At 51.5% G+C, this 26287-nt stretch overlaps 1 protein-coding gene across 3 annotated transcripts in view; it reads right to left on the bottom strand.

Moving 5' to 3' along the window:
* The window catches only part of TTLL5 (tubulin tyrosine ligase like 5), a 137445-nt gene that overhangs the window by 42339 nt on the left and 68819 nt on the right, over window positions 1–26287 (bottom strand). For all 3 annotated transcript variants that reach the window (XM_075330067.1, XM_075330065.1, XM_075330066.1), the window contains exons 7-10: window positions 24615–24684; window positions 7349–7433; window positions 7135–7236; window positions 6970–7061 (exon numbers count right to left, since the gene is read on the bottom strand). In XM_075330067.1, coding sequence (XP_075186182.1) covers window positions 6970–7061; window positions 7135–7236; window positions 7349–7433; window positions 24615–24684 — 349 coding nt within the window. The remainder of the gene's footprint in view (window positions 1–6969; window positions 7062–7134; window positions 7237–7348; window positions 7434–24614; window positions 24685–26287) is intronic.

The following is a 26287-nucleotide window of genomic DNA, read 5'->3' as shown; positions in this document are numbered from 1 at the left end:
ACAGGAGAGGAGACAAGGACAGGGAGGAGTCACAGAAGAGGGGCAGGGAGGAGTCACAGAAGAGAGGCAGGGAGGAGTCACAGAAGAGAGGCAGGGAGGAGTCACAGAAGAGGGGCAGGGAGGAGTCACAGAAGAGGGGCAGGGAGGAGCCACAGAAGAGGGGCAGGGAGGAGCCACAGAAGAGGGGCAGGGAGGAGTCACAGAAGAGGGGCAGGGAGGAGTCACAGAAGAGGGGCAGGGAGGAGTCACAGAGGGGCAGGGAGGAGTCACAGAAGGAGGGACAGGGAGGAGTGACAGAAGGAGGGACAGGGAGGAGTCACAGAAGGAGGGACAGGGAGGAGTCACAGAAGGAGGGACAGGGAGGAGTCACAGAAGGAGGGACAGGGAGGAGTCACAGAAGGAGGGATAGGGAGGAGTCACAGAAGGAGCGACAGGGAGGAGCCACAGAAGAGGGGCAGGGAGGAGCCACAGAAGAGGGGCAGGGAGGAGCCACAGAAGAGGGGCAGGGAGGAGCCACAGAAGAGGGGCAGGGAGGAGCCACAGAAGAGGGGCAGGGAGGAGCCACAGAAGAGGGGCAGGGAGGAGCCACAGAAGAGGGGCAGGGAGGAGCCACAGAAGAGGGGCAGGGAGGAGCCACAGAAGAGGGGCAGGGAGGAGCCACAGAAGAGGGGCAGGGAGGAGCCACAGAAGAGGGGCAGGGAGGAGCCACAGAAGAGGGGCAGGGAGGAGCCACAGAAGAGGGGCAGGGAGGAGCCACAGAAGAGGGGCAGGGAGGAGCCACAGAAGAGGGGCATGGAGGAGCCACAGAAGAGGGGCATGGAGGAGCCACAGAAGAGGGGCAGCGAGGAGCCACAGAAGAGGGGCAGGGAGGAGTCACAGAAGAGGGGCAAGGAGGAGTCACAGAAGAGGGGCAGGGAGGAGTCACAGAAGAGGGGCAGGGAGGAGTCACAGAAGGAGGGACAGGGAGGAGTCACAGAAGAGGGGCAGGGAGGAGTCACAGAAGAGGGGCAGGGAGGAGTCACAGAGGGGCAGGGAGGAGTCACAGAAGGAGGGACAGGGAGGAGTCACAGAAGGAGGGACAGGGAGGAGTCACAGAAGGAGGGACAGGGAGGAGTCAGAACAGGAGAGGAGACAAGGACAGGGAGGAGTCACAGAAGAGGGGCAGGGAGGAGTCACAGAAGAGGGGCAGGGAGGAGTCACAGAAGAGGGGCAGGGAGGAGTCACAGAGGGGCAGGGAGGAGTCACAGAAGGAGGGACAGGGAGGAGTCACAGAAGGAGGGACAGGGAGGAGTCACAGAAGGAGGGACAGGGAGGAGTCACAGAAGGAGGGACAGGGAGGAGTCACAGAAGGAGGGACAGGGAGGAGTCACAGAAGGAGGGACAGGGAGGAGTCACAGAAGGAGGGACAGGGAGGAGTCACAGAAGGAGGGACAGGGAGGAGTCACAGAAGGAGGGACAGGGAGGAGTCACAGAAGGAGGGACAGGGAGGAGTCACAGAAGGAGGGACAGGGAGGAGTCACAGAAGGAGGGACAGGGAGGAGTCACAGAAGGAGGGACAGGGAGGAGTCACAGAAGGAGGGACAGGGAGGAGTCACAGAAGAGGGACAGGGAGGAGTCACAGAAGAGAGGCAGGGAGGAGTCACAGAAGAGGGGCAGGGAGGAGTCACAGAAGAGGGGCAGGGAGGAGTCACAGAAGAGGGGCAGGGAGGAGTCACAGAAGAGAGGCAGGGAGGAGTCACAGAAGAGGGGCAGGGAGGAGTCACAGAAGAGGGGCAGGGAGGAGCCACAGAAGAGGGGCAGGGAGGAGCCACAGAAGAGGGGCAGGGAGGAGCCACAGAAGAGGGGCAGGGAGGAGCCACAGAAGAGGGGCAGGGAGGAGTCACAGAAGAGGGGCAGGGAGGAGTCACAGAAGAGGGGCAGGGAGGAGTCACAGAGGGGCAGGGAGGAGTCACAGAAGGAGGGACAGGGAGGAGTCACAGAAGGAGGGACAGGGAGGAGTCACAGAAGGAGGGACAGGGAGGAGTCACAGAAGGAGGGACAGGGAGGAGTCACAGAAGGAGGGACAGGGAGGAGTCACAGAAGGAGGGACAGGGAGGAGTCACAGAAGGAGGGACAGGGAGGAGTCACAGAAGGAGGGACAGGGAGGAGTCACAGAAGGAGGGACAGGGAGGAGTCACAGAAGGAGGGACAGGGAGGAGTCACAGAAGGAGGGACAGGGAGGAGTCACAGAAGGAGGGACAGGGAGGAGTCACAGAAGGAGGGACAGGGAGGAGTCACAGAAGGAGGGACAGGGAGGAGTCACAGAAGAGGGACAGGGAGGAGTCACAGAAGAGGGGCAGGGAGGAGTCACAGAAGAGAGGCAGGGAGGAGTCACAGAAGAGGGGCAGGGAGGAGTCACAGAAGAGGGGCAGGGAGGAGCCACAGAAGAGGGGCAGGGAGGAGCCACAGAAGAGGGGCAGGGAGGAGCCACAGAAGAGGGGCAGGGAGGAGCCACAGAAGAGGGGCAGGGAGGAGCCACAGAAGAGGGGCAGGGAGGAGCCACAGAAGAGGGGCAGGGAGGAGCCACAGAAGAGGGGCATGGAGGAGCCACAGAAGAGGGGCATGGAGGAGCCACAGAAGAGGGGCAGCGAGGAGCCACAGAAGAGGGGCAGGGAGGAGTCACAGAAGAGGGGCAAGGAGGAGTCACAGAAGAGGGGCAGGGAGGAGTCACAGAAGAGGGGCAGGGAGGAGTCACAGAAGAGGGGCAGGGAGGAGTCACAGAAGAGGGGCAGGGAGGAGTCACAGAAGAGGGGCAGGGAGGAGTCACAGAAGAGGGGCAGGGAGGAGTCACAGAAGAGAGGCAGGGAGGAGTCACGGAAGAGAGGCAGGGAGGAGTCACGGAAGAGAGGCAGGGAGGAGTCACGGAAGAGAGGCAGGGAGGAGTCACGGAATAGAGGCAGGGAGGAGTCACGGAAGAGAAGCAGGGAGGAGTCACAGAATAGAAGCAGGGAGGAGTCACGGAAGAGAAGCAGGGAGGAGTCACGGAAGAGAAGCAGGTGTTATGGACAAGATTATGAACTATTCGGCTATGTGCGCACGTTGCGTAAATTCATGCAGTTACGCTGCGCTTTGCAGCGCAGCGTAACTGCATGCGTCCTGCGTCCCCTGCACAGTCTATGGAGATTGTGCATGGGCCGTGTGCACGTGGTGTCTCAGAGCGCAGCGCTTCGGCTACTGCCGAAGAGCTGCGCAAAAAGAAGTGACATGTCACTTCTTTCCTGCGCTTTGCCGGCAGCTCCTGCTCCGTCTATGGGAGGAGCTGCAGGCAGAGCGCATGGAATCGGCGCTCACTACGGACATTTCTGCAGCGATCTAAAGCGCACATGTGCTCTTCAGATCGCTGCAGAAATTTCTGCAGGGCTAGTACGCAACGTGCGCACATAGCCTTAGAATCTGTCCTTTCCTCAACTCGCAATCTACAAAAATGCTAGTGCATGACCTCAATCTCCCGCCTCGACTACTGTAACATCCTCCTCTGTGGCCTCCCTGCCAACACGCTCGCCCCTCTCCAGTCCATCCTTAATTCTGCTGCCCGACTGATCCACCTCTCTCAATACCACCCCACTTCTCCTCTCTGCAAATCCCTCCACTGGCTCCCACTCTTCCACCGTATCCAATTCAAACTACTAACACTGACCTACAAAGCTGTGCATAATCTATCTCCTCCCTGTATCTCTGAACTAATCTCCCACTACACTCCAACACGTTACCTCCGGTCCTCCCAAGATCTCCTTCTCTCCTCCTCTCTCATTCGCTCCTCATGCAACCGACTCAAAGACTTCTCCCGAGCATCCCCAGTCTCCTGGAACTCGCTGCCTCAACACGTCAGACTATCCCCTACCCTTGCAAACTTCAAACAGAACCTGAAAACCCACCTGTTCAGAAATGCCTATAATCTTCATTGAACTCACTTCCGCCCGGCCACCGTGCGGCGCTGCCGCCCGGCCACCGTGCAATCTACACCCCACCTACTGTCTCCTCCCCATAATCCTATAGAATGTAAGCCCGCAAGGGCAGGGCCCTCTTCCCTCTGAACTAGTCTGTCTACTGTAACTTGTACATGTATTTTGTATGTAACCCCCTTCTCATGTACAGCACCATGGAATTAATGGTGCTCTATAAATAAATAAATAATAATAATAATAATAATAATAATAATAATATTAGGAGTATATATAAAACAGTTATATGAAGATATCGAAAAACCAGGATTTAAGATGGTGTTTGAGCTGTACCACACCTAGTTCTGCATTCAGACATAAGACTCAGACAGTCTGGACTTTCATGTGACAAGTGAATCATGCTGACATTGCTTAACCCCTTAACGACCGCGGGCCGTAAAATTACGTCCTAAATGACATAATCTTACTGCCCGCGGTCCTCCGGCGGCAGCATGCCGCGATCGGCACACATCTCAGCTGATTTTCACAGCTGAGATGTGTGCCTGCTAGGCACGAGCAGAATCGTTATCTGCTCGTGCCGATTAACCCCTTATAATGGCGCTGTCAATACATGACAGCGCCATTATAAGCGCAATCGCGGTAAAGTTTTACTTACCGCCGAAACCGGAAGTCACGTGACGCGATCACGTGACTCCCGATAGTTGTCATGGTAGTACAGGGTCATGTGATGACTCCTGTACTACACATGAATTGGTTTCACTTTCGCTGTGCCCGGGGCACAGCAAAAGAGAAAGACAGCGTATCTGCTGTTTACAGCCTTCCAGCTGTGATCAGCAGATACTGCAGAGCGATCGGAATGCTGATCGCAATAGCCCCCTAGGGGGACTAGTAAAATAAAAAAAAAAAGTAAAAAAATAAGTTTTAAAAAATTAAAAAAAAACAAAAAAACCTAAAAGTTCAAATCACCCCCCATTCGCCCCATTAAAAATTAAAGGGTTAAAAAAATAAAAAATATACACACATTTGGTATCGCCGCGTTCAGAAACGCCCGATCTATCAAAATATAAAATCAATTAATCTGATCAGTAAACGGCGTAGCGGCAAAAAAATTCCAAACGCCAAAACGACGTTTTTTTGTCGCCACAACTTTTGCGCAAAATGCAATAAGAGGCGATCAAAACGTAGCATCTGCGCAAAAATGGTACCGTTAAAAACGTCAGCTCGAGACGCAAAAAATAAGCCGTCATTGAGCCTAAGATCCCGAAAAATGAGAACGCTACGGGTCACGGAATATGGCGTAAAACGTGTGCCACTTTTTTCGGACAAACTTCCGATTTTTTTTTAACCCCTTATATAAAAGTAAACCTATACATGTTTGGTGTCTACGAACTCGCACTGACCTGAGGCATCACACCCACACATCAGTTTTACCATATAGTGAACACAGTGAATAAAATATCTCAAAAACCATAGTGCTATCGCACTTTTTTTGCAATTTTTCAGCATTTGGAATTTTTTTGCCATTTTCTAGTACACAATATGGTAAAACTGATGGTTTCATTTAAAAGTACAGCTCGTTCCGCAAAAAATGAGCCCTCACATGACCATATTGACTGAAAAATAAAAAAGTTACGTCTCTCAGAAAAAGAATGGCGAAAAAAAAAAACGGAAAGCGAAAAATCGGCCGGTCGTGAAAGGGTTAATATAATGAGAAAGCTTATTACAGTATATTCCATATCACAGAATAAGCTCTATGATAGATTACCCAATAGGAGTCGTGTTACGTATTATTGTCTCCTAGCCAATAATTCCCTTTACATGTATTGTCCACTTCCGTATTAAACAGTCATTTTATTCTATGCAGATCCGTATCATGTCTCTGGTCTGAATGGAACAATAGTATGCATGCTACTACCAAATGACTAATTTGGATGCAGACAGGTTTAAGGTAGATGCACAATTAGATTGCATCACAGTAAATTTATAGCCCGCCTTGACACAGGGAGGAGTCCCGGAAGAGGGGCAGGGAGGAGTCCCAGAAGGTGGGACAGGGAGGAGTCCCAGAAGGTGGGACAGGGAGGAGTCCCAGAAGGTGGGACAGGGAGGAGTCCCAGAAGGAGCGACAGGGAGGAGTCCCAGAAGGAGCGACAGGGAGGAGTCCCAGAAGGAGCGACAGGGAGGAGTCCCAGAAGGAGCGACAGGGAGGAGTCCCAGAAGGAGCGACAGGGAGGAGTCCCAGAAGGAGCGACAGGGAGGAGTCCCAGAAGGAGCGACAGGGAGGAGTCCCAGAAGGAGCGACAGGGAGGAGTCACAGAAGGAGCGACAGGGAGGAGTCACAGAAGGAGGGACAGGGAGGAGTCACAGAAGGAGGGACAGGGAGGAGTCACAGAAGGAGGGACAGGGAGGAGTCACAGGGAGGAGTCACAGAAGGAGGGACAGGGAGGAGTCACAGAAGGAGGGACAGGGAGGAGTCACAGAAGGAGGGACAGGGAGGAGTCACAGAAGGAGGGACAGGGAGGAGTCAGAACGGTGAAGGAAACAAGGACAGGGAGGAGTCACAGAAAGGGGGAGAAACAGGGAGAAGTCACAGAAAAAGGGAGAAAGCGGGAACAGGGAGGAGTCACAGAAAGGGGGAGTAGCAGGGAACAGGGAGGAGTCACAGAAAAAGGGAGAAAGCAGGAACAGGGAGGAGTCACAGAAAAAAGGGAGAAATCAGGAACAGGGAGGAGTCACAGAAAAAGGGAGAAATCAGGAACAGGGAGGAGTCACAGAAAAAGGGAGAAATCAGGAACAGGGAGGAGTCACTAAAGAGGGCAGAAGCCAGAGAGTGAAGAGCAAAAGACATGTAAGGAACATATTATGGGGAGGAGAAAGACATGGATAGAATCAAATATGAAGGGAGCAGCAAGAAATAGTGCAAAGAATAATAGAGGGAGTGAGATAGTGGATTGGTGAATGATTTGCTCGTCACACCCATCATGTTTGGGCCAGGATGATATTATAGTGGTAGAAGCCATCGCTTTCTTACCAGCTGTGTCCTTCCCTTCCTGCTTCAGGTAACGCAGCATGGCACTCATACTCCATTTGTTCCCATAATCCTCCACTTCAGGATCATCACAACTAATAGGAGATGGCAGTGAATGAGAGCCCTGTTTCTGGGATGCCCTCAGTCACCGGCTGCAGCGCCTCTTACCTCACGTAGTCCGCACTCCTCTTATTCACACTGTAGTTTGTCAGATGCATGAACTGGTTCTTTATATTCTTGGCAGCTCGATCATATCGCACCGTAGCAAACCTGAGAGTGGAGGAGAATAGAGTGCTGAAGTGCCCAGGGAGGAGGACAGAGGGGCACGCGGGTGAATGCTGGCAGAGTGTAGGGGAGAGGATATAGCCTACAGTTCACTTACCTAGTGAGCCCTTCTTCATACAGGTAGATGACCAGCGGATCATAGGAGGTGATCAGCACGTACAGGCGGACATCAAACTTGAACCCTACAAACAATGAGTATGGTATGGCACATGCCTGGTGACCCAGAAATTACCGTTCCCCGCAGTAGAGCACAAGAGCCTCTCTGAAGAAACACACAAAGTCCTCATCCCAAAACTGTTGAAATAAATGCAACAAGCTGCAGACTTCTCACATGTTGGAGCAGTTACATTGCGGTGTCAGTAGAGGGCGCTGTTCTGTGTGCTGATGGTTCATTCTATGCAGTGTGTCTTGTCTGTGTTGAGCTGCTCTCTGGTATAATCTGCCATCTTTGGAGAAGTGGTGTTTTTCCTTTGATGATGTGCACTGTTCCTGTATATCTCTAGTAAACCCCGTTTTCTCCCACAAATGTCTGACTGCTGATACCTCTGCTGAAGCCGAACAAATCTGCAGCAGCTTCTGGGCCCAGACATAGCAGACAGCAGGACTTGGTGACCTCAAGGCTTTCATAACGGTTCAGCTCTTCAAAAACAAGTCAGCTGCACCAGTGACAATGGCTGCCAGTTCAGGGCTGAAATGTACAATACCTACCAGCTACAGGAGGGTAAAGTGGAGATGCTACTATCCAAAGATGACTTGTGGGAGGTGAGTGCTACAGACAGGCCACAAGGTAATGATCAGGAATGGGAGAAAAACAGACAGGCGAGGCCTACCTTCAGCCGACTAGAGGAGGACAGGCGAGGCCTACCATCAGCCGACTAGAGGACAGGCGAGGCCTACCATCAGCCGACTAGAGGAGGACAGGCGAGGCCTACCATCAGCCGACTACAGGAGGACAGGCGAGGCCTACCTTCAGCCGACTAGAGGAGGACAGGCGAGGCCTACCATCAGCCGACTAGAGGAGGACAGGCGAGGCCTACCATCAGCCGACTAGAGGAGGACAGGCGAGGCCTACCATCAGCCGACTAGAGGACAGGCGAGGCCTACCATCAGCCGACTAGAGGAGGACAGGCGAGGCCTACCATCAGCCGACTACAGGAGGACAGGCGAGGCCTACCTTCAGCCGACTAGAGGAGGACAGGCGAGGCCTACCATCAGCCGACTAGAGGAGGACAGGCGAGGCCTACCATCAGCCGACTAGAGGAGAACAGGCGAGGCCTACCATCAGCCGACTAGAGGAGGACAGGCGAGGCCTACCATCAGCCGACTAGAGGAGGACACGCGAGGCCTATCATCAGCCGACTAGAGGAGGAGGACAGGCGAGGCCTACCATCAGCCGACTAGAGGAGGACAGGCGAGGCCTACCATCAGCCGACTAGAGGAGGACAGGCGAGGCCTACCATCAGCCGACTAGAGGAGGACAGGCGAGGCCTACCATCAGCCGACTAGAGGAGGACAGGCGAGGCCTACCATCAGCCGACTAGAGGAGGACAGGCGAGGCCTACCATCAGCCGACTAGAGGAGGACAGGCGAGGCCTACCATCAGCCGACTAGAGGAGGACAGGCGAGGCCTACCATCAGCCGACTAGAGGAGGACAGGCGAGGCCTACCATCAGCCGACTAGAGGAGGACAGACAGGCCTACCATCAGCCGACTAGAGGAGGACAGACAGGCCTACCATCAGCCGACTAGAGGAGGACGACAAACAAGCGAGGCCTACCATTAGCCGACTAGAGAAGGAGGACAGGCGAGGGCTACAGTCAGCAGACTAGAGGAGGACAGGCGAGGGCTACCGTCAGCCGACTAGAGGAGGAGGACAGGTGAGGGCTACCGTCAGCCGACTAGAGGAGGAGGACAGGCGAGGGCTACCGTCATCCGACTAGAGGAGGAGGACAGGCGAGGGCTACCATCAGCCAACTAGAGGAGGAGGACAGACAGGCCTACCATCAGCCGACTAGAGGAGGCGGACAGACAGGCAAGGCCTACCATCAGACAACTAGAGGAGGAGGACAGACAGGCGAGGGCTACCGTCAGCCGACTAGAGGAGGACAGACAGGCGACGCCTACCATCAGCCGACTAGAGGAGGACGACAGACAGGCGAGGCCTACCATCAGCCGACTAGTGGAAGAGGACACACAGGTCTACCATCAGCCAACTAGAGGAGGACAGACAGGTGACGCCTACCATCAGCCGACTAGTAGAGGACAGACAGGCGACGCCTACCATCAGCCGACTAGTGGAGGAGGACAGACAGGTCTACCATCAGCCGACCAGTGGAGGAGGACAGACGGGCGAGGCCTACCATCAGCCGACTAGTGGAGAAGGACAGACAGGTGAGGGCTACCATCAGCCGACTAGTGGAGAAGGACAGACAGGCGAGGCAAACCATCAGCCGACTAGTGGAGGAGGACAGGCGAGGCCTACCATCAGCTGACTAGAGGAGGAGGACAAGCGAGGGCTACCATCAGCCGACTAGAGGAGGACAGGCGAGGCCTACCATCAGCCGACTAGAGGAGGACAGGCGAGGCCTACCATCAGCCGACTAGAGGAGGACAGGCGAGGCCTACCATCAGCCGACTAGAGGAGGAGGACAGGCGAGGCCTACCATCAGCCGACTAGAGGAGGAGGACAGGCGAGGCCTACCATCAGCCGACTAGAGAAGGAGGACAGGCGAGGCCTACCATCAGCCGACTAGAGGAGGAGGACAGGCGAGGCCTACCATCAGCCGACTAGAGGAGGAGGACAGGCGAGGCCTACCATCAGCCGACTAGAGGAGGACAGGCGAGGCCTACCCTCAGCCGACTAGAGGAGGAGGACAGGCGAGGCCTACCATCAGCCGACTAGAGGAGGACAGACAGGCAAGGCCTACCATCAGCCGACTAGAGGAGGACAGACAGGCAAGGCCTACCATCAGCCGACTAAAGGAGAACAGACAGGCCTACCATCAGGCGACTAGAGGAGGAGGACAGGCGACGCCTACCATCAGCCGACTAGAGGAGGAGGACAGGCGAGGGCTACCGTCAGCCGACTAGAGGAGGACAGGCGACGCCTACCATCAGCAGACTAGAAGAGGACAGACAGGCCTACCATCAGCCGACTAGAGGAGGACGACAAACAAGCGAGGCCTACCATCAGCCGACTAGAGAAGGAGTACAGGCGAGGGCTACCGTCAGCCGACTAGAGGAGGACAGGCGACGCCTACCATCAGCAGACTAGAGGAGGACAGGCGAGGGCTACCGTCAGCCGACTAGAGGAGGAGGACAGGCGAGGGCTACCGTCAGCCGACTAGAGGAGGAGGACAGGCGAGGGCTACCGTCAGCCGACTAGAGGAGGAGGACAGGCGAGGGCTACCGTCAGCCGACTAGAGGAGGAGGACAGGCGAGGGCTACCGTCAGCCGACTAGAGGAGGAGGACAGGCGAGGGCTACAGTCAGCCGACTAGAGGAGGAGGACAGGCGAGGGCTACCATCAGCCAACTAGAGGAGGAGGACAGACAGGCCTACCATCAGCCGACTAGAGGAGGCGGACAGACAGGCAAGGCCTACCATCAGACTAGAGGAGGAGGACAGACAGGCGAGGGCTACCGTCAGCCGACTAGAGGAGGACAGACAGGCGACGCCTACCATCAGCCGACTAGTGGAGGACGACAGACAGGCGAGGCCTACCATCAGCCGACTAGTGGAAGAGGACAGATAGGCAAGACCTACCATCAGCCGACTAGTGGAGGAGGACAGACAGTTCTACCATCAGCCGACCAGTCGAGGAGTACAGACGGGCGAGGCCTACCATCAGCCGACTAGTGGAGAAGGACAGACAGGTGAGGGCTACCATCAGCCGACTAGTGGAGAAGTATCAAAAAACTGACCCGCACATCCAACAAATGTGAACAGGTGCTAACTGAAAAAACATAGTAACTATAAATGCATACAGTCGCACACTGAAAAAGCCAAAAATGTACAAGGGAAAATATGGCACTGCATTACTGCAAAAGAGAGATATTTAGTTTATGTATTGGCCAATGCATGTAAGCCCGGAGACCAACGGCAAGGTATGCCGTTGCCGTTGGTCTCCGGGCTTACATGCATTGGCCAATACATAAACTAAATATCTCTCTTTTGCAGTAATGCAGTGCCATATTTTCCCTTGTACATTTTTGGCTTTTTCAGTGTGCGACTGTATGCATTTATAGACTAGTGGAGAAGGACAGACAGGCGAGGCAAACCATCAGCCAACTAGTGGAGAAGGACAGATAGCTGAGGGCTACCATCAGCCGACTAGTGGAGAAGGACAGACAGGCGAGGCAAACCATCAGCCGACAAGTAGAGGAGAACAGACCGGCGAGGGCTACCATCAGACTAGTGGAGGAGGACAGACAGCAGAGGGCTACCATCAGCCGACTAGTTGAGGAAGACAGACAGGCAAGGGCTACCATCAGCAGACTAGTGGAGGAGGACAGACAGCTGAGGGCTACCATCAGCCGACCAGTGGAGGAGGACAGACAGCCGAGGCCTAAAATCAGCCGACTAGTGGAGGAGGACAGACAGCCAAGGGCTACCATCAGCTGACTAGTGGAGGACGACAGCTGAGGGCTACCATCAGCCGACCAGTGGACGAGGACAGACAGCCGAGGCCTAAAATCAGCTGATTAGTGGAGGAGGACAGACAGCCGAGGGCTACAATCAGCTGATTAGTGGAGGAGGACAGATAGCTGAGGGCTACCATCAGCCGACCAGTGGAGGAGGACAGACAGCCGAGGCCTAAAATCAGCCGACTAGTGGAGGACGACAGACAGCTGAGGGCTACCATCAGCCGACCAGTGGACGACAACAGACAGCTGAGGGCTACCATCAGCCGACCAGTGGACGAGGACAGACAGGCGAGGCCTAAAATCAGTCGACTAGTGGAGGAGGACAGACAGCCAAGGGCTACCATCAGCTGACTAGTGGAGGACGACAGACAGCTGAGGGCTACCATCAGCCGACCAGTGGACGAGGACAGACAGCCGAGGCCTAAAATCAGTTGATTAGTGGAGGAGGACAGACAGCCGAGGGCTACAATCAGCTGATTAGTGGAGGAGGACAGACAGCTGAGGGCTACCATCAGACACTAGTAGATGAATATTAGAAACGAAAGGAACTTGTGCAGGAGTCTTCAGAGAAGGACAGTGAAAACCTTTTACGATTATAAATAACAGACCTTACAGTACAGATACAAGAACATGTTTCACATGTCAGCAGCCGGGACGTATAAAGACTATACACTATGGAGGGCAGAACAGAAGACGTTAGCTCTGAAAGGGACTAAAGAAAAGATCTCCGAGCCATGCGCAGATCATTGGAAGGGAATGTGTAAAGTGACAACCACTCATTGCATGGCTGCTGCTTTGACTCAGGAGCTACAAGTCACATGACCAGTGAGAGAAGTTTTTCCGCAGAACTTGATTTGAGGAACAAGGAAACCATTTACCTTGAAAATAAAAGATAAATAAATGAAGAAGAAATCAGACATTTAATCTTCGTATGTCCTTGTGATGGTGGGATATTGTGGTTTGTGTATAATTTTGTGTAGGTTCGTATTTTAGAAGTGGTGCTCTGTCCATTTTATGCATTATTTGTCCTGTCTGCAGGTTAACAACCCCCTGCAATGCTTCTGTCCCTAGGGCTGGGGGAGGGGGACCTCTGATCCACCCAAACACTCTGCTTACCTGGTGGATTATTGAGTCTGGCTGCGAAGGAGAAGAGAGAGGCAGGAAGATTTATCCTCTGGGGGAGAAGCTGAGGCATCCCAGAGAGACCTGGACATTTATTGCTTACTGGACTATATCCGTGTTCCTGGACTATTTTACCCTGTTTGGTGGATTATTTTATGGATTTTGGATTCCATGGAATATATGTTCTTTGGATTGTTCACCCATCTCTCGCTCTGTTGATTGTGTGATATTGGAAAAGGACCCTGTGACAACTGGTGGTAGCGGTGGGATCAACAGAGCACAGCCCAATGGAGAACCATCCACAGAGTGAGTACAGAAATTGGACGGTATCCAGTCTACGGGAGAGAGCCAGAGATCTGGGCCTGAACTACCAGGGACTGACAAAAGAGGCCTTAATTGATCTACTGGTGGGTGCGAGCCAGTCCACCTCTTCCCAGATGTTTAACGGACAAGCACTGGAGACACGGATCCCTGCCCCAAAAAGATAGTGGTTGGTGTGGTTCGAAAAAGAGATGATTGTCCTGGGCCCAGGTGTATCTCAGGAGTATAAGGAGGAGGCTGCTCGCCGAGTACAGAGGAGACAAGAATCAATGGAGTCCGGCAGAGGGAGTAATGTGAGTTGGAGTGTAAACCCAGCGATCCGGGAGCCTGTGCGGATCACCCGAGCAGACTTCAAGCCATTTGATGAGGCTTCCTGAGATGTGGAGGGGTTCTTCAAGGACTTTGAGCAGCAGTGTGTCATGATTGAGGTTCCCCACTCTGGCTGGATGCGTGTTAGTGGGACTCCTGAACGGAAGCCTGGTGGAGGCTTATCACACCATTGACTCCCAGTAGAACCTGGATTACAACATTGTAAAGCGGACTATCCAGGATTACCATCACCCCAGACTCACATAGGGCCTTGTTCTGAGACCTCCCATGCACCACGGGGGGATCGTTTAGGATGTATGCCCATAAGATGTCCCAGGCATGTCGGAGATGCTGGAAGTGGAAGACGCCTTCACTGTGGAAGACGTTATGCAGGAATTTCTTATAGAACAATTTCTTTACAAGTGTCCCTCAGAAATACGGGAATGGGTCAGAGAACGCACGCCGTGCACCTTGTCTAGAGCTGCAGCCCTGGCTGATGAGACCCTTACTATCCGACCGCAATGGAGGAGGCTTCTGGACAATAAGCCACAGCCTGCTCCTGCCCCCGGCCCTCTCCAGTTATATCTGCACCATAGATGCCCCTGTTGGAGTGTATGGGCTCTGGCCTTTGTCACTAGGTTCTCCTACTGCCTTCTCCAGAATGCACACTGGAAAGAGTATGAAGCAGCGGAGATGTTATTGATGTGGGCAGCCTGGGCATTTGCAAGACACTTGCCCTGCTGGTTGATTGCGGAATGACTTTGCACCAAATCAATCTGCTCATTCTCTACAGCCAAATACAAGTTGACTTGCCTAATGGCTCAGACACTCGTGGTCGGCCACTAGGGGTTTATGGGGTGCGAGCCACAGCCCCGAGTTCCTCTCACCATCAAAGTAAGCACTTACAGGAGGTTGTGCTGGATGGACAAAGTCTTTGGATTTTGTGACTCCGGGGCATTTGTCACAATAGATGATCCCCGGGTGGTGCGGCCAGAGGCGATAAATCATGGACCAGGGATTATTATTGAATTGGCTGGAGGAAAAAGGAAGATCCCAAAGGCGACTGTAGATCTGGACTTTGGCTTTGGGGTTATGTATTATATAGAGTCATTACACACACAGGGCTCTATTTCATGTGTTTATTATATATTATATAGAGTCATTACACACAGAGGGATCTATTCCTATATATTATATAGAGTCATTACACACAGAGGGATCTATTCCTATATATTATATAGAGTCATTACTCACAGAGGGATCTATTCCTATATATTATATAGTCATTACACACAGAGGGATCTATTTCATGTGTTTATTATATATTATATAGAGTCATTACACACAGAGGGATTTATTCCTATATATTATATAGAGTCATTACACACAGAGGGATCTATTCCTATTATATATAGAGTCATTACACACAGAGGGATCTATTCCTATATATTATATAGAGTCATTACATACAGAGGGATCTATTCCTACATATTATATAGAGTCATTATTACACACAGAGGGGTCTATTCCTATATATTATATAGAGTCATTACACACAGAGGGATCTATTCCTATATATTATATAGAGTCATTACACACAGAGGGATCTATTCCTACATATTATATAGAGTCATTACACACAGAGGGATCTATTCCTACATATTATACAGTCATTACACACAGAGGGATCTATTCCTACATATTATACAGTCATTACACACAGAGGGATCTATTCCTACATATTATATAGAGTCATTACACACAGAGGGATCTATTCCTACATATTATATAGAGTCATTACACACAGAGGGATCTATTCCTATATATTATATAGAGTCATTACACACAGAGGGATCTATTCCTATATATTATATAGAGTCATTACACACAGAGGGATCTATTCCAATATATTATATAGAGTCATTACACACAGAGGGATCTATTCCTACATATTATATAGAGTCATTACACACAGAGGGATCTATTCCTATATATTATATAGAGTCATTACACACAGAGGGATCTATTCCTATATATTATATAGAGTCATTACACACAGAGGGATCTATTCCTACATATTATATAGAGCCATTACACACAGAGGGATCTATTCCTATATATTATATAGAGTCATTACACACAGAGGGATCTATTCCTATATATTATATAGAGTCATTACACACAGAGGGATCTATTCCTATTATATAGAGTCATTACACACAGAGGGATTTATTACTATATATTATATAGAGTCATTACACACAGAGGGATCTATTCCTACATATTATATAGAGTCATTACACACAGAGGGATCTATTCCTATATATTATATAGAGTCATTACACACAGAGGGATCTATTCCTATTATATATAGAGTCATTACACACAGAGGGATCTATTCCTATATATTATATAGAGTCATTACACACAGAGGGATCTATTCCTACATATTATATAGAGTCATTATTACACACAGAGGGGTCTATTCCTATATATTATATAGAGTCATTACACACAGAGGGATCTATTCCTATATATTATATAGAGTCATTACACACAGAGGGATCTATTCCTACATATTATATAGAGTCATTACACACAGAGGGATCTATTCCTACATATTATATAGAGTCATTACACACAGAGGGATCTATTCCTACATATTATACAGTCATTACACACAGAGGGATCTATTCCTACATATTATATAGAGTCATTACACACAGAGGGATCTATTCCTACATATTATATAGAGTCATTACACACAGAGGGATCTATTCCTATATATTATATAGAGTCATTACACACAGAGGGATCTATTCCTATATATTATATAGAGTCATTACACACAGAGGGATCTATTCCAATATATTATATAGAGTCATTATTACACACAGAGGGGTCTATTCCTATATATTATATAGAGTCATTACACACAGAGGGATCTATTCCTATATATTATATAGAGTCATTACACACAGAGGGATCTATTCCTATATATTATATAGAGTCATTACACACAGAGGGATCTATTCCTACATATTATATAGAGCCATTACACACAGAGGGATCTATTCCTATATATTATAGAGTCATTACACACAGAGGGATCTATTCCTACATATTATATAGAGTCATTACACACAGAGGGATCTATTCCTACATATTATACAGTCATTACACACAGAGGGATCTATTCCTACATATTATATAGAGTCATTACACACAGAGGGATCTATTCCTACATATTATATAGAGTCATTACACACAGAGGGATCTATTCCTATATATTATATAGAGTCATTACACACAGAGGGATCTATTCCTATATATTATATAGAGTCATTACACACAGAGGGATCTATTCCAATATATTATATAGAGTCATTATTACACACAGAGGGGTCTATTCCTATATATTATATAGAGTCATTACACACAGAGGGATCTATTCCTACATATTATATAGAGTCATTACACACAGAGGGATCTATTCCTATATATTATATAGAGTCATTACACACAGAGGGATCTATTCCTATATATTATATAGAGTCATTACACACAGAGGGATCTATTCCTACATATTATATAGAGCCATTACACACAGAGGGATCTATTCCTATATATTATATAGAGTCATTACACACAGAGGGATTTATTACTATATATTATATAGAGTCATTACACACAGAGGGATCTATTCCTACATATTATATAGAGTCATTACACACAGAGGGATCTATTCCTATATATTATATAGAGTCATTACACACAGAGGGATCCATTTCACATGTTTTTGTTAATGAAGGCTTACAGCCATTGAAAACCCAAAAGTCATGATCTCAGAAAGTTGGATTATTCTACAAGACCATGTGAAATAACGAGGCTACACTCAGATGTCGGCGCCTCCTGAGAAGTCTGTGCAATAAATGCCTCAATACTTGGTCGGGGCTGCTGTTGCATGAAATCCTGCATCAATGCGGCAATGTGGCAGGAGGCGAGCGGTCTGTGGCACTGCTGAGGTGTGATGGAAGCCCAGGTTGCTTTTATGGCCGCCTTCAGCTCGTCTGCATTGTTGGCTCTGGTGTCTCTCAGATTCTCTATGGGGTTTAGGTCAGGCGAGTTTTCTGGCCAATCAAGCCCAGTGATACTGTGGTTAGTAAATCAGGTATTGGTACTTTTGGCAGTGTGGACAGGTGCCAAGTCCTGCTGGAAAATGACATTTCCATCTCCGCAAAGCTTGTCAGCAGAGGGAAGCATAAAGTGCTGTACAGTGCCCTGGTAGACGGCTGCGCTGACTTTGGTCTTGATAACACACAGTGGAGCTACACCAGCAGATGACATGGCCCCCAAGCCATCACTGATTGTGGAGACTTCACACCAGACCCCAGCAGCTTGGATTGTGGCCTCCTCTTCCTCCAGACCCTGGGACCGCGATTTACAAATGTAATGCAACATTTACTGTCATCTGAAAACAGCACCTCGGACGCTGAGAACAGTCCAGATCTCCTTCTCCTTGGCCCAGGTAAGACGCTTCTGGCGCTGTCTATTGGTCATGAGCGGTGACACAAGGAATGTGACACTTGTAGCCCATGTCCTGGATACGTCTGTGTGCGGTGACTCTAGAAGCGCTGACTCCAGCAGCGTCCACTCCTTGTGAATCTCCACTAAATTTTTGAATGGCCTTTTCTTAACAATCCTATCAAGGCTGTGGTTATCCTGGTTGCTTGTGCACCTTTTTCTTCCCCACTTTTTCCTTCCACTCAACTTTCCATTAATATGCCTGGATACAGCACTGTGTGAACAGTCAGCTTCTTTAGCAATCACCTCCTTGTGGGGGGTGTCAGTGACTGCCTTCTGGACATCTGTCTGCAGTCTTCCCCATGATTGTGTAGCCTACTGAACAAGACTAAGGGACCATTTTAAACACTTAGAAAGCCTTTGCAGGTGTTTTGTGTTAATTATTCTAATTTTCTACGACAATGACTTGTGGGTTTTCATTACCTATAAGCCATAATCATCAACATTAACAGAAATTAACACGTGAAATAGATCCCTCTGTGTGTAATGACTCTATATAATAAACACGTAAAATACATCCCTCTGTGTGTAATGACTATATAATAAACACGTGAAATAGATCCCTCTGTGTGCAATGACTCTATATAATAAACACGTGAAATAGATCCCTCTGTGTGCAATGACTCTATATAATATATAATAAACACGTAAAATACATCCCTCTGTGTGTAATGACTATATAATAAACACGTGAAATAGATCCCTCTGTGTGCAATGACTCTATATAATAAACACGTGAAATAGATCCCTCTGTGTGCAATGACTCTATATAATAAACACGTAAAATACATCCCTCTGTGTGTAATAACTATATAATAAACACGTGAAATAGATCCCTCTGTGTGCAATGACTCTATATAATAAACACGTAAAATACATCCCTCTGTGTGTAATGACTATATAATAAACACGTGAAATAGATCCCTCTGTGTGCAATGACTCTATATAATAAACACGTGAAATAGATCCCTCTGTGTGCAATGACTCTATATAATATATAATAAACACGTAAAATACATCCCTCTGTGTGTAATGACTATATAATAAACACGTGAAATAGATCCCTCTGTGTGCAATGACTCTATATAATAAACACGTGAAATAGATCCCTCTGTGTGCAATGACTCTATATAATAAACACGTAAAATACATCCCTATGTGTGTAATGACTCTATATAATATATAATACACACGTGATATAGATCCCTCTGTGTGTAATGACTCTATAATATAGGCCAAAAGATAGGAAACAAAGAGTAGTCATAAATGGTACATTCTCTAAATGGGCCATAGTCAGCAGTGGGGACCGCAGGGATCTGTACTGGGAGCAGTGGGGACCGCAGGGATCTATACTGGAAGCAGTGGGGACCGCAGGGATCTGTACTGGGAGCAGTGGGGGCCGCAGGGATCTGTACTGGGAGCAGTGGGGGCCGCAGGGATCTGTACTGGGAGCAGTGGGGGCCGCAGGGATCTGTACTGGGAGCAGTGGGGACCGCAGGGATCTGTACTGGGAGCAGTGGGGACCGCAGGGATCTGTACTGGGAGCAGTGGGGACCGCAGGGATCTGTGCTGGGAGCAGTGGGGACCGCAGGGATCTGTGCTGGGAGCAGTGGGGACCGCAGGGATCTGTGCTGGGAGCAGTGGGGGCCGCAGGGATCTGTGCTGGGAGCAGTGGGGACCGCAGGGATCTGTGCTGGGAGCAGTGGGGACCGCAGGGATCTGTGCTGGGAGCAGTGGGGACCGCAGGGATCTGTGCTGGGAGCAGTGGGGGCCGCAGGGATCTGTGCTGGGAGCAGTGAGGGCCGCAGGGATCTGTACTGGGAGCAGTGGGGGCCGCAGGGATCTGTACTGGGAGCAGTGGGGGCCGCAGGGATCTGTACTGGGAGCAGTGGGGACGGCAGGGATCTGTACTGGGAGCAGTGGGGACCTCAGGGGTCTGTACTGGGAGCAGTGGGGACCTCAGGGGTCTGTACTGGGAGCAGTGGGGACCTCAGGGGTCTGTACTGGGAGCAGTGGGTGCCGCAGGGGTCTGTACTGGGAGCAGTGGGGGCCGCAGGGATCTGTACTGGGAGCAATGGGGGCCGCAGGGATCTGTACTGGGAGCAATGGGGGCCGCAGGGATCTGTACTGGGAGCAGTGGGGGCCGCAGGGATCTGTACTGGGAGCAGTGGGGGCCGCAGGGATCTGTACTGGGAGCAGTGGGGACCGCAGGGATCTGTACTGGGAGCAGTGGGGACCGCAGGGATCTGTACTGGGAGCAGTGGGGACCGCAGGGATCTGTACTGGGAGCAGTGGGGACCGCAGGGATCTGTACTGGGAGCAGTGGGGACCGCAGGGATCTGTACTGGGAGCAGTGGGGACCGCAGGGATCTGTACTGGGAGCAGTGGGGGCCGCAGGGATCTGTGCTAGGACCGATTCTATTTAATCACTTTATTAATGACCTTGTGGATGGGATTGATAGTACAGTGTCAGTCTTTGCTGATGACACCAAACTATGTAGGAGATTAAAAACTGACCTGGATAGTACAATATTACAAAAAGATCTGGATAAGATGTGGGAATGGGCAGACACTGGACAGAGGAAATGTTGATAAATGTAAAGTAATGCACCTAGGACGGAGTAATCCTATAGCTGCGTATACATTAAATGGGAGTAACCTCCGGACTACAGAACAGGAGAAGAGCGGGGGATTCTGGGTACAAGTAACTGTGCAGCAGCATCAATGTCAGGCAGCAGCTGCTAAAGCAAACAAGATTCTAGGGTGTATAAAAAGAGAGATTAGATCCCGGGATCCCAGCGTATTGTTACCCCTCTATAAATCACTTGTAAGGCCACATCTGGAATACGGGATCCAGTTTTGGGCTCCACATTTTAAAAAGGACATTCAGAAGTTAGAGTCAGTTCAAAGGCGGGCAACTAGACTACTACAAGGAATGGAGGCCGCCCGTATGATGAGGAATGGAGGCCGCCCGTATGATGAGGAATGGAAGCCGCCCGTATGATGAGGAATGGAGGCCGCCCGTATGATGAGGAATGGAGGCCGCCCGTATGATGAGTAATGGAGGCCGCCCGTATGATGAGTAATGGAGGCCGCCCGTATGATGAGTAATGGAGGCCGCCCGTATGATGAGTAATGGAGGCCGCCCGTATGATGAGTAAGGGAGGCCGCCCGTATGATGAGTAAGGGAGGCCGCCCGTATGATGAGTAAGGGAGGCCGTCCCTATGATGATGAGTAAGGGAGGCCGTCCCTATGATGATGAGTAAGGGAGGCCGTCCCTATGATGATGAGTAAGGGAGGCCGTCCCTATGATGATGAGTAAGGGAGGCCGTCCCTATGATGATGAGTAAGGGAGGCCGTCCCTATGATGATGAGTAAGGGAGGCCGTCCCTATGATGATGAGTAAGGGAGGCCGTCCCTATGATGATGAGTAAGGGAGGCCGTCCCTATGATGATGAGTAAGGGAGGCCGTCCCTATGATGATGAGTAAGGGAGGCCGTCCCTATGATGATGAGTAAGGGAGGCCGTCCCTATGATGATGAGTAAGGGAGGCCGTCCCTATGATGATGAGTAAGGGAGGCCGTCCCTATGATGATGAGTAAGGGAGGCCGTCCCTATGATGATGAGTAAGGGAGGCCGTCCCTATGATGATGAGTAAGGGAGGCCGTCCCTATGATGATGAGTAAGGGAGGCCGTCCCTATGATGATGAGTAAGGGAGGCCGCCCCTATGATGATGAGTAAGGGAGGCCGCCCCTATGATGATGAGTAAGGGAGGCCGCCCCTATGATGATGAGTAAGGGAGGCCGCCCCTATGATGATGAGTAAGGGAGGCCGCCCGACTGATGAGTAAGGGAGGCCGCCCGACTGATGAGTAACGGAGGCCGCCCGACTGATGAGTAACGGAGGCCGCCCGACTGATGAGTAACGGAGGCCGCCCGACTGATGAGTAACGGAGGCCGCCCGACTGATGAGTAACGGAGGCCGCCCGACTGATGAGTAACGGAGGCCGCCCGACTGATGAGTAACGGAGGCCGCCCGACTGATGAGTAACGGAGGCCGCCCGACTGATGAGTAACGGAGGCCGCCCGACTGATGAGTAACGGAGGCCGCCCGACTGATGAGTAACGGAGGCCGCCCGACTGATGAGTAACGGAGGCCGCCCGACTGATGAGTAACGGAGGCCGCCCGACTGATGAGTAACGGAGGCCGCCCGACTGATGAGTAACGGAGGCCGCCCGACTGATGAGTAACGGAGGCCGCCCGACTGATGAGTAACGGAGGCCGCCCGACTGATGAGTAACGGAGGCCGCCCGACTGATGAGTAACGGAGGCCGCCCGACTGATGAGTAACGGAGGCCGCCCGACTGATGAGTAACGGAGGCCGCCCGACTGATGAGTAACGGAGGCCGCCCGACTGATGAGTAACGGAGGCCGCCCGACTGATGAGTAACGGAGGCCGCCCGACTGACGAGTAACGGAGGCCGCCCGACTGATGAGTAACGGAGGCCGCCCGACTGATGAGTAACGGAGGCCGCCCGACTGATGAGTAACGGAGGCCGCCCGACTGATGAGTAACGGAGGCCGCCCGTATGTTGAGAGGTTGAAAACGTTAGATATGTTTAGCTTAGAAAAAAAAAGACGTCTCAGAGGAGATCTCATTTATATGTATAAATACATGTGTGGTCAATATAAAGGACGGCGCAGGACTTATTCCTTCCAAAGACAATACTAAGGTCCAGGGGCACTCACTGCGGGGGAAGACAATACTAAGGACCAGGGGCAGTCACTGCGGGGGAAGACAATACTAAGGTCCAGGGGCACTCACTGCGGGGGAAGACAATACTAAGGACCAGGGGCAGTCACTGCGGGGGAAGACAATACTAAGGTCCAGGGGCACTCACTGCGGGGGAAGACAATACTAAGGTCCAGGGGCACTCACTGCGGGGGAAGACAATACTAAGGACCAGGGGCACTCACTGCGGGGGAAGACAATACTAAGGACCAGGGGCAGTCACTGCGGGGGAAGACAATACTAAGGACCAGGGGCAGTCACTGCGGGGGAAGACAATACTAAGGTCCAGGGGCACTCACTGCGGGGGAAGACAATACTAAGGTCCAGGGGCACTCACTGCGGGGGAAGACAATACTAAGGACCAGGGGCACTCACTGCGGGGGGAAGAAACAAGAGATAGCTGAAATGTTTGGATTGAAAGATGCAAAACCAGTGAAGTCTCCAATGGAAACAAACTGCCTGAAGGAGGTGAACAACCAACCGAATATGCTATCAAATCATGAACAGGACAGCCAAGAAATAGCAAAATTGTTATATCTTGCTACTGTCACAAGACCAGATACCGCAGCAGCAGTGGGAATCCTGTGCGGAAAGGTATCAATGCCAGCTCAGGTGGATGGAAATGCTGTAAGGAGGATTACACGCTACCTGAAAGGAACCTCTTATCTTAAAGCGAAGAAGGCAATCTGACTGGATATGTTGATGCTGGCTGGGCTGGTGACCCTTCTGACTGGATATGTTGATGCTGGCTGGGCTGGTGACCCTTCTGACTGGATATGTTGATGCTGGCTGGGCTGGTGACCCTTCTGACTGGATATGTTGATGCTGGCTGGGCTGGTGACCCTTCTGACAGATAATCCACCAGTGGATATTTATTTCGACTTTCATACGGGGTCATTAGTTGGGCTACTAGAAAGCAACCTACTGTAACACTGCCATCATCAGAAGCAGAAAATGTGGCTGCAGCACAGGCAAGTCAAGAAGTCATATGGCTGAGACAACTATTGACAGATCTTGGTCCACAAGTTATAACCTATAAAAATATTTGAAGACAATCAAGGATTTATTGCACTAGCTCAGATGGAAAGAGTTAACCCAAAACCAAGCATATTGATGTTAAATGTCCCTTTCTGAAGGATCATCAAGAACAAGGACTTCTGAATTTGGAGTACTGTCCACGTGATGACATGACCAAAGAGATATTTGCAAAAGCACGAATGGCTGAAAGGCATCAAAGACTGATGCAGAGGTTAGGACTGATCGAATGAGTCTTCACTGATGAGAAAGGGTGTTGAAATAAATGCAACAAGCTGCAGACTTGTTACATGTTGGAGCAGTTACATTGCGGTGTCAGTAGAGGGCGCTGTTCTGTGTGCTGATGGTTCATTCTACGCAGTGTGTCTTGTCTGTGTTGAGCTGCTCTCTGGTATAATCTGCCATCTTTGGAGAAGTGGTGTTTTTCCTTTGATGATGTGCATTGTTCCTGTATATCTCTAGTAAATACTGTTTTCTCCCACAAATGTCTGACTGCTGCTACCTCTGCTGAAGCCGAACAACTCTAACAAAAACAACACGCCAGAAGACTCACCATCTATCAAAAGAGGGTTACTGACATAACGAGACACCAAGAGATTCTCCTCCACATTCACCTGAGATGGCTGTAGAAAAAAAAAAAAAAAAGAGACCGATGACAACCGGAGAGAATGGAGAAAGGAGGCCAACGGTGAGACCAGAGGAGGAGGAGAGGCCCACACCGAGACCAGAGGAGGAGGAGGAGGAGGAGGAGGAGGAGGAGAGGCCCACACCGAGACCAGAGGAGGAGGAGGAGGAGGAGGAGAGGCCCACACCGAGACCAGAGGAGGAGGAGGAGAGGCCCACACCGAGACCAGAGGAGGAGGAGGAGGAGGAGGAGGAGGAGGAGGAGAAGGAGAAGGAGGAGGAGGAGGAGGAGGAGGAGGAGGAGGAGAGGCCCACACCGAGACCAGAGGAGGAGGAGGAGGAGGAGGAGAGGCCCACACCGAGACCAGAGGAGGAGGAGGAGGAGAGGCCCACACCGAGACCAGAGGAGGAGGAGGAGGAGGAGGAGGAGGAGGAGGAGAGGCCGACACCGAGACCAGAGGAGGAGGAGGAGGAGGAGGAGGAGGAGGAGGAGGAGGAGAGGCCCACACCGAGACCAGAGGAGGAGGAGGAGGAGGAGGAGGAGGAGAGGCCGACACCGAGACCAGAGGAGGAGGAGGAGGAGGAGAGGCCGACACCGAGACCAGAGGAGGAGAGGCCGACACCGAGACCAGAGGAGGAGAGGCCGACACCGAGACCAGAGGAGGAGAGGCCGACACCGAGACCAGAGGAGGAGAGGCCGACACCGAGACCAGAGGAGGAGAGGCCGACACCGAGACCAGACGAGGAGAGGCCGACACCGAGACCAGACGAGGAGAGGCCGACACCGAGACCAGACGAGGAGAGGCCGACACCGAGACCAGACGAGGAGAGGCCGACACCGAGACCAGACGAGGAGAGGCCGACACCGAGACCAGACGAGGAGAGGCCGACACCGAGACCAGACGAGGAGAGGCCGACACCGAGACCAGACGAGGAGAGGCCGACACCGAGACCAGACGAGGAGAGGCCGACACCGAGACCAGACGAGGAGAGGCCGACACCGAGACCAGACGAGGAGAGGCCGACACCGAGACCAGACGAGGAGAGGCCGACACCGAGACCAGACGAGGAGAGGCCGACACCGAGACCAGACGAGGAGAGGCCGACACCGAGACCAGACGAGGAGAGGCCGACACCGAGACCAGACGAGGAGAGGCCGACACCGAGACCAGACGAGGAGAGGCCGACACCGAGACCAGACGAGGAGAGGCCGACACCGAGACCAGACGAGGAGAGGCCGACACCGAGACCAGACGAGGAGAGGCCGACACCGAGACCAGACGAGGAGAGGCCGACACCGAGACCAGACGAGGAGAGGCCGACACCGAGACCAGACGAGGAGAGGCCGACACCGAGACCAGACGAGGAGAGGCCGACACCGAGACCAGACGAGGAGAGGCCGACACCGAGACCAGACGAGGAGAGGCCGACACCGAGACCAGACGAGGAGAGGCCGACACCGAGACCAGACGAGGAGAGGCCGACACCGAGACCAGACGAGGAGAGGCCGACACCGAGACCAGACGAGGAGAGGCCGACACCGAGACCAGACGAGGAGAGGCCGACACCGAGACCAGACGAGGAGAGGCCGACACCGAGACC

This window comes from Anomaloglossus baeobatrachus, chromosome 12 (assembly GCF_048569485.1).
Source record: "Anomaloglossus baeobatrachus isolate aAnoBae1 chromosome 12, aAnoBae1.hap1, whole genome shotgun sequence".
Lineage (NCBI taxonomy): Eukaryota > Metazoa > Chordata > Amphibia > Anura > Aromobatidae > Anomaloglossus > Anomaloglossus baeobatrachus.
This window is presented reverse-complemented; position numbering and strand designations above follow the sequence as displayed.